This window comes from Triticum aestivum, chromosome 3B (assembly GCF_018294505.1).
Source record: "Triticum aestivum cultivar Chinese Spring chromosome 3B, IWGSC CS RefSeq v2.1, whole genome shotgun sequence".
In the NCBI taxonomy this organism is placed as follows: domain Eukaryota; kingdom Viridiplantae; phylum Streptophyta; class Magnoliopsida; order Poales; family Poaceae; genus Triticum; species Triticum aestivum.
The window spans coordinates 239,660,383-239,669,133 of record NC_057801.1 but is presented as its reverse complement, the minus strand read 5'-3'; the positions used below and the strand labels follow the sequence as shown (position 1 = coordinate 239,669,133).

Genomic DNA, 8,751 nt, shown 5'->3' with positions numbered 1-8,751 from the left:
CAGCAAAAAATGATAAAAAAACAAGATGGACTAGGGCGCGAGGCCCATGCGATCGATTACGAAGCGTTACGCTAGCGCCAGCGATCGGTACCGGCTGCTCATTTTCTTTTCCTTCGTCTGGAGTCTGGACGGTTGGTCTCTAATCTCTTCGTCTTGCCTGCCACTCGGCGCTCGGCGCCTTTCCGTCTCGGCCGCTGCCGGCTTGCCGCTGTGCGCACCGCATAGCAGTCTGGTAACCCAAAGTCTGCAACGAGCCAACGAGGTAATCCATGATCCATTCCATCTGTCAGTTTCTTCAGCCTGTATATGTATCCATGATCCATCCATGTTCCTGATGACCTAATCCATCCCCCCAGATCCCAATTTGACAATTTCAGTAGTACGTACGTATTCAACTATCCACATGTATGTCTAGGGTTCCAATCATCCGATTATAAATTCTTAAGTCTTTGTACCCTCTTTTCTTCATGATTTTAGGACATTATCCTGCCATGTTGCCTAAGAAGAAGATGTTGGTGCTGAAAAAAGGAGAAGAAAAAAAAGAAAGTGTTATTGCATCAAGAAACGTCCGAAGAAACTTTTTTTGAAGCACTGAAGTATTATTGTTGTCGATGGAGTCAGTTGAATTTGGTTCTTATTTGAGGTAATCATGGCATGTTAGTTTTATTTTGCCATCTTTTTAGTATTATTGTTGTCGATGGAGTCGGTTCGAATTTAGTTATTATTGTTGTCGATGGAGTCAGTTGAATTATTATAGTCAAATTTGGTTGAAATTTATATAGGGGCCCATGTCACCGAGTTCGCCTAGGGCCTTCCAAAACACAGGGCCGGCCCTGAGTATTGGCAAACAAAATTTACAAACACTACCATGAGCACAAGAAGTATGTGAAGCCGAACCCTATCCATACCACCGGCATTGATGGCTCTCTTCAACATAGATGGTCCACCATCCAAGAGAGCGTCAACAAGTTTGCGGTTACTATACACAAGTGGTCGGCTGGAACCAAAGTGACACTAGAGTTCAAAGGGAGAAGATGGAGTTCGAGTGGGAGAGGGTCAAAGAGAAATTGAACATTGAGAGGAAGAAGATAAACAGGAAGAAGCAAGAGAAATTTGCAAAGTGAGAGCTTAAAGAGGAGCCACAATGAACGTAATTGAGCTCGAGAGAGAGAGAAGTTGAGTTTTGCGAGGGACAAGAAGATTTTAGGATCATGTTGCGAGATCTAGCCTCTTAGATGAGGAAAGGAAGAAGTGGTTTCACATGAAGGAGATCAAACGTGCTCAACAAAAGACTCGATTGATTCATTTGTGTATCGCCCTATCTATATATCCATTGTAGAATTATATTTTGACATGTGTTGAAGTGGTTTATTTTGCTTTGTGGAATTGTTCAATTTGTGATGAATGGGTGCTATGTGATGGACGTGCTAGTCACACACTCCAGTATAACCTTTTCAACCTGGCCTTGTATTTATCTTTACTAAATTCATCGTCAAAGCCTTTTCTTTAGAAAAGTCCGTGCACCAGGTTCACCGGCCTGAAACCTTTTCAACCTGGTCTTGTATTTATATGTTTACTAATTTCATCGTCAAAAGACCTTTAAACATCGCCGATACAATTTTGGTCTGTAGTTTGAACATATGCCAACGTGACAAAAAGGATAAGGAAAACGAGTGGACGCAGCTCAGTGCGACAGGGACTGGTAAGTGATTGGGTTGGTGGATGGCATATACTACTAGTCATGTTTTTCCAATGCAGTGACGTTCGCAATGATGCAGTTCTCTACTTTTTTTTTCTTTACCCCCTACATGTAGGGCATCAGCCTTTCACTCGACTCTCAGCTTCTAAAATACTTCTGATTTCTACTACCAAGTTGTCCCCTGAACTGGGACGAAGGTAATTAGTCATGGCGTCTGCTGAAACAGGAGGCGACAAGTACAGGTCGTTCATGCACGGCGAGGGCGAGAAGAACACCGTGTGGAGGCATGGAGCCCCTCCTAACTACGACGTCGTGAACAAGCTCTTCGAGGAAGAGAGGACCAAGGTACGCACCACTAAACCTATCCACGGAGGAAAGAGGTCCATGATGTACCCTGAATCACACCAATTTCTACTGATTATTACTCTCTAGTATAAAAAACGCTCTTATATTATGGGACGAAGGAAGTATTTCTAAACTTTGTTCACATGATTAACACTGCAACAGGAATGGCCGGAGGGGTCTCTCGAGGAGAAAGGTGCAGCGCTTGCTCAAGACCTGGGAGATGGAGATGATCCACAAGGTGCGCCCCGACGACCAGAAGAGCGTCCACTCCCAGGGATTCACCGCGAGCACCAACGGTGAGACGCCGCACAGCAGCACGCTTCTACTCCGTCCACCGATCTTGCGACATAAGAGAGACGGCCTTGTAACGGCACCAACGCTTGCTTATTTGCAGGGATGAAGCCTCTGACGCGGAAGGAGTGGACGGCCATCGGCGGCTACAACGCGTTCCTGGCGACCAAACTGCCGCCGGAGCACCGCATCTACGACCCGGACGAGGAGACGGTTGACTCCGGCATGTCGACCTTCCTCACGGCGTTCCCCAGGGGCTTCGCCATCGAGGTGCTCGACGTGTACAGCGGCCCGCCGAGGGTCGCCTTCAAGTTCCGGCACTGGGGGTACATGGAGGGCCCGTTCAAGGGGCACCCTCCTCACGGCCAGCGCGTGGAGTTCTTTGGGGTCTGCATTTTCCACGTAAGTTTGGCAGCTTTGATAGTACAGTCAACTTTTGTTCAGAGTTGGGACTTCACAGAATCACAGTAACAGTCTAACAGAGTAGACACTGACATGGGTCGCTGCAACAATGTGATGACAGGTTGATGAGGAGATGAAGGTGGAGAAGGCGGAGTACTTCTACGAGCGCGGCAACTTCCTCGCAAGCTTCTTGAGCGCGCCTGCTGCTGCTGCTGCCACATCGGCTTCAGGTTGCCCTGTGATGAGAGGAAACTGAAGCACCAAAGAAACATGTCGCTAATATCATCAATGCCTTGGATGACCAGCTTCAGATTTCAAATTGGCTTTTGATTTCATGTCGTGACATTACAATGTTTGAATAAAGTGGCTTATTATGTTTGGTACAAACATCGCTTCGGGTGTGTAGGTGTAAGAAGCCCAACTTGATTTGGACATCACTATCGGAAGAGCTACATGAAAATGACTCGATCATCACCAAAGAATCTGATAAAAAAGAGCCTACTTATTTCCGAGCTAGACAGCATCTTCCTTCATTGTTCGGAGGTGCATTCAGACTGTCACCAGAGGCTCTATTTGAGCACTGTAGGGAAGACAGCTCTTATCGTAGTACAAACGTAAACCTTGTATTATAGGATCCTAACAAGTCCCTTGCCCTATCCGCTCCTGTGTCGAAAATGGCAGATAATGCTTAGATGAGAAAACATGAGCTTCAGAAGCATTGCAAGGCAGCTAAGAAGATAGACAGGGGAATTATCTTACTTGTAGCACCTTTATAACTTTGATTTTGCGGACAATCTTGTCCTTAACTCCTCAGCAACCGCATCAATGAACTCCATGGTGTTCAGATACTTATCACGGCTAACACTGTAGGACATCATGAGAAGCAATTAAATAAAAAGAATACAAAATAATCAATTAAAACTAAGTAATCCCTGTGTACTGTAGCTACAGAATGGAAAGAAATGCCAGAATTACGTTGGTCCGTGTATGAGAAGAGCTAGATCCTTTGTCATCTTTCCAGATTCCACTGTTCCCACACAAGCAGCTTCAAGTTTTTGTGTGAAATCCAACAGTCTTTTGTTGTCATCGAGCCTTGCCCTGTATTAAGTATTCAATATTAAGACATAATGCTTCAGCTACAAATACATCAAATAAAGTTACTGCAGCATACTTAATATTTACAAAATTAGCAAGAAAAAAAAAGCTACAATAACCTTCCTAAAGTGGAAACTCCCACCAAAGTTTAGAAGACAATGTTCTCAACTCCACATATTAAGAAAACTAAAGATTGTGTATGGCATTGAATAGGAATATTAAGATAAATTGTGTATAAAAACTTATGTTCAACTGGTCTAAGAAAATAAATTATTATTTTTCGAAACGAAGAAAATAAATTTAGGTTCAACATAATGAGTGAAAACATTATCATCTAAGTTCTATGGTTTAATTCACCATTGCTACCTATGTGCTAATCCAGTAGACCACGCAAAGATTGACGCAATGCTGTTTGTGCTAGTTTCGCCTCCTTTTTGGTGGACTCTGTAATGTCGTGTGACTGTACCGTGTGCAGCTTCAGCTTCAACTGTTCTACCGTCAGGGCACACCTAAAGTAACACAAACTATACTTGTTAAGCTGAGCAGAGAGAAGCACATACTGGGTGCCAGTTATTCCAGCAGTAGAGCACAATGTAGGTGCATTTCCAATAGTAAAACACTAAAACATTATCCTAACAAATGGTTACGAGACACGAATTGAACTTTGAAATACACAGAGTAGCATGAAATATCCGTCCGGGCACGTACCAGAACCGATGTCATGAGACCTAACGATCCGAAACCTGAAACAGGAGTAGAGCATTCCAGCTCTTAACAAATGAACTACCATCCTTCTCAAGATAAAAGGTTGCAGCAGACAACATCCATATGTAGAGCACATACCTTGAGCAACTAGATCGCTCTGCACATCTCCATCATAATTCTTGCAAGCCCAAACATAGCCACCTTCACTCTTTAGGGCATAAGCCACCATATCATCGATCAGTCTATGTTCATACCTGCCACAGCAACAATTAGTCTGGAAGAGAAGGAAGAAACATTTAATACTTATCTGCACAAGACAGAGCAAATAGATTACCATATTCCTGCATCCTCAAACCTGCCTCTCCAATTTGTTTCATAGTTTTCTTGGAATATGTCTTTAAACCTGATATACAAGACAACCAGGCAAGCAAGGGATGTAATATTTCAATGAAATGCATACATGGATGCAAGCCTGTCTCCAAAGTAAGTAGACAGCTTATGATAATTGTATATTGACCTTCCGTCATATTTTTTCAGGATTGTGTTCTTGGTACTAAGATAAAGTGGCCATCTTTTCTGGTAAGCCACATTCATCGAAGCTTCAGCAAATGCCCGAATTGACTGTTTGGAATGCAATAAGATAAATCATGTCATGATTAAAAAAAACATTTGAACACACACAGCATCAAAGCTAGCATGACACAGGGAACAAACCTCATCAGTGTTATACATAGACAATGCTACTCCACCAGCACCACTAAAGTTGAACACATCCAACTCTATTTGTTCCTCTATGCCATCTGTGGTAGTTTTAAAAAGATAAGAGAGTAAACATACACTGACACAATGGATAACTTATATTTAGTCATTGGGAAAATATGATTAGTACTTTACTATATTAGTAAGGTACATTCACATATATGCAGTTGTTTTACTCGGAGAAACTGGTTATATTCATTGTACACTTGTACTCCCTCCGTTCCAAAATAAGTGTTGCTGGTTTAGTACAAAGTTGTACTAAATCAGCGACACTTATTTTGGGACAGAGGGGGTATAAGCCAATTCATATTTTCCGAAGTAGTACCCCTTATTATATAAACCATTTAATGGGTCCTGAAGTAGTACCCCAGATTATAGTGATAGCCAAGCTTAATGTGCCAATCTGGTGACACATCATGTCTATTCCAACAATCATGTCTCTATTTTGAGAACCAACAACATTTTCAATCGCAAAGATGTCCGTAAAAAACAGGAAGTAGAGTTATTATCAGTAGAACAAACACAATAGTGAGACCAAGCCGCAAGCTATCCGGTCCTAACTTCTACAAATTCTGACTCGTAAGACCTATCAGAACATCAGCTGGATAACTAGCTTTGTAGGGCTACATACCAAATATCAACTTGAGCTTCCCTGGCCCTCTAATGATTGTATCTGTTGCTCGGTATTGATCACCAAAAGCATGTCTGCCAATGCATATGGGTTTTGTCCATCCTGTCAGAGTAAGATATGTAGCATAAACATCAACAAGCTCCAAGTATTGGCGTGTGCAGCACTGCAGTACAGCCACCATACCAGGCACAAGCCGAGGAACATTCTTGCAGATGATTGGTTCTCGGAAAACAGTTCCTGTGGAAAAAAATGAGTTCCACCAATGTAAGTAATAAAGAACCACAAGAGGTGCATTGATGGAAGTTCAGAGTAGAACGAACACAAGATTCAAGAATCTCAATGCACATATGTAAAGTAAATGAATCACGAGTGAGTGGTTTACCATTTAAGATGTTCCTTATTGTCCCATTTGGACTCCTCCACATAGCTTTTAAATTAAACTCTTTTACGCGTCCTTCATCTGTAAGGTCACAAGTAGTGTGGCGCCAAATCAAAATTAACATGGGCATCCAATGTTGCTATAGAGCGTTAAGGCTCATAAGTTTAACGCTCATAAGTTAATGAGCCCAAATTCTGCCGAACATCACCTGGGGTGACAGTTGCGCATTTGATGGCCACGTTATACCTGGAAAAAAAATAGAATCACTGAACCACTATAATGTAAAAGGCTACAAATATAGGAACCACAAATAATAATATCAGCATATGTTATATATCAGCATAAATGGAAGCACCAACAGTCCAGCACACATGCAAATTCCTTCATTCAATCAATAATTGCTAGGAGATACTAGGACGAAGAGGTTCAGAAGCACTGATAATATCGATTTGCAGTAGACAATATCAGAACCATTAAGGAAAGGAACAACTAAATAGTGAAAAAAACAAGAAAACAGAGTGGCCCAGAATCAGGAACCTGAAAAGCTGAGGCTTACTTTAGGGTAGCTTCTGCACTTTCTATCGTTACTTTATCCCCAGTAGCATCACGGTTAGGTAGACCTAAGTCAAAGTATTTTATATCCAAGTCCAGGAAAGGAAATATAAGCTGCATGATCAACAAAAATATTTGAAAATGTCTCTTAATGAAGATGGGGGCAATAAGCAACACAAAAATCACAAAAAGTAATAAAATGGAGTAAAGACGTAAGAGATGCTGAGCACAATACTTAGGTAAGTATTCCATCGCTATCAAGAACAAACAGAAATGCCAAGAACTAACCTTATCTTTGATCCATTTCCATATAATTCGTGTCATCTCGTCACCTATGCAAAATGAACATATAGTTTATGAGTTATTTCAGTCAGCAAAAGCATTGCCTCCCAACGATAAAAAAAAGGATGACACTTATGGGCTAAAAAAATATTTCCTGGTAAATGCTACACAAAAGGATAATCAGACTATTCATGGCACATTTTCATCCAGTACTAACTTCCGAGTGAGGAACATATTGGGCTGACATCTGGTATACAACAAGGCACAATCAAACAATCATGTAATAAATAAGTTTTTTTAAAGATAACTTTTGCAGATAAGTTCTGAACTTGGTATCTGGAAATAGTGTATACTGAGTGCACTGGAAGACGATTTGGAACGTTTTTCATCTTCCATCAGTGTATCCTCCACGTGGTTAATCATACTACTTTCATATCACCCAATAGAGAAGTCCTGCTGAGGTCAGTGCATTTTCTAATCAGAGAATTTCTTCAATACACCTTGGATTCATAGAAATTAAAAGCAGCCGGTGTATACACAGTGAAGCACCTATAGTAAACTAATTAATTAGACCAGCTGGTGGAACGATGTCTACATTCCACCACCGAACAACTTCACCCAAATAATCACATTTTCCTGCACAAGTGAAGTAGGCCAAGGCTGCCTAGAACATCAAAGTACAAGGCAGAAATTTGATCCCGTAATACTGTAGCGCATCGACTACGTTCCAGTTCGACTGCACATGATCCAAATCCAAGTAATAAAGCAGACAAATTCACCCATCACCATGGTACAACCAAACAATTCCCACGCAAAACTTAGCCACACAATCGGCCAAACACGCGGTACCTAATCGAAACATGCTCTCTTGGGTTGCAGCAAAGCACGAGATAGATCAAGCAGGGTTCCCATAGGAGAGTGGGGGATCGGGGTTCTCACCGTCCATCTCGACGATGGGGTTGGCGACCTGGATCTTGTCGAACGCCATGGGCGCCGCGCTCGGCTCGCGGGGCGGCTAGCCTTCTCCGGGACGAGGCGAGGCGACGCGGGAGGGAATTCGAGCTATTCCAGCCTGCGCAGCGTGGACTGGGTAGACCGGAGCGCGGAGAGAACGAGGCAGTTTACAAGTAGTATGACGAACTAAGCGACACGGCGGAGTCCGGCCGCAGGCCGTGGACTTGGTCCACTGTGCGGTGACTGGGACAGGGCATCTGGGGCCACGTCACGTTTGAGTGATCGGCCGTCTAATCTAGCGACCGGAGAATTGTCACGCCCCATACGGAGATCGAGATCGATTTGGGGAAGAAACTAGGGTTTGGGAGCACAAGAGTATACGCAAAGGGAATGCTTGTATTAGCTGTAAGTGTTGACCAAGAATTCTCAGAAAATTTGGCATACGGTTACAGACGGCGAGGATGGCTTAAGTACCTCAGCGGTAAAGGTAAATAGTGAAACCGGGGAAACGCTACAATGCCAGTAAATAACGGTTAGGCCTTGTACAACGCACGTGCCAGGAGGAGTCTGAGTCTATCTTCCACCCCAGCCCTAGTCGTCCTTCCTCCCTCCCTCTCCTGCCGCCACCCGCGAGGCGTCGGGGAGGGCCCCAAATCC

At 43.1% G+C, this 8,751-nt stretch overlaps 1 protein-coding gene and 1 pseudogene across 1 annotated transcript; one reads left to right on the top strand and one right to left on the bottom strand.

Annotated features, from left to right (window-relative positions):
* The first annotated feature begins 1,791 nt into the window (after positions 1-1,791).
* Positions 1,792-3,123, top strand: LOC123069514 (pathogen-related protein-like; annotated as a pseudogene).
* On the bottom strand, positions 3,048-8,280 carry LOC123069513 (isocitrate dehydrogenase [NADP]; the record flags this gene model as incomplete). Its single annotated transcript, XM_044492394.1, is given in 16 exon segments — positions 3,048-3,400; positions 3,497-3,601; positions 3,713-3,835; positions 4,199-4,341; positions 4,541-4,575; positions 4,676-4,791; positions 4,872-4,940; positions 5,055-5,158; positions 5,252-5,337; positions 5,928-6,029; positions 6,111-6,164; positions 6,310-6,387; positions 6,515-6,552; positions 6,863-6,972; positions 7,147-7,190; positions 8,080-8,280. Coding segments are annotated over 15 exon segments (1,245 nt in total). The 3' UTR covers positions 3,048-3,400; positions 3,497-3,507.
* Positions 8,281-8,751: the final 471 nt, after the last annotated feature.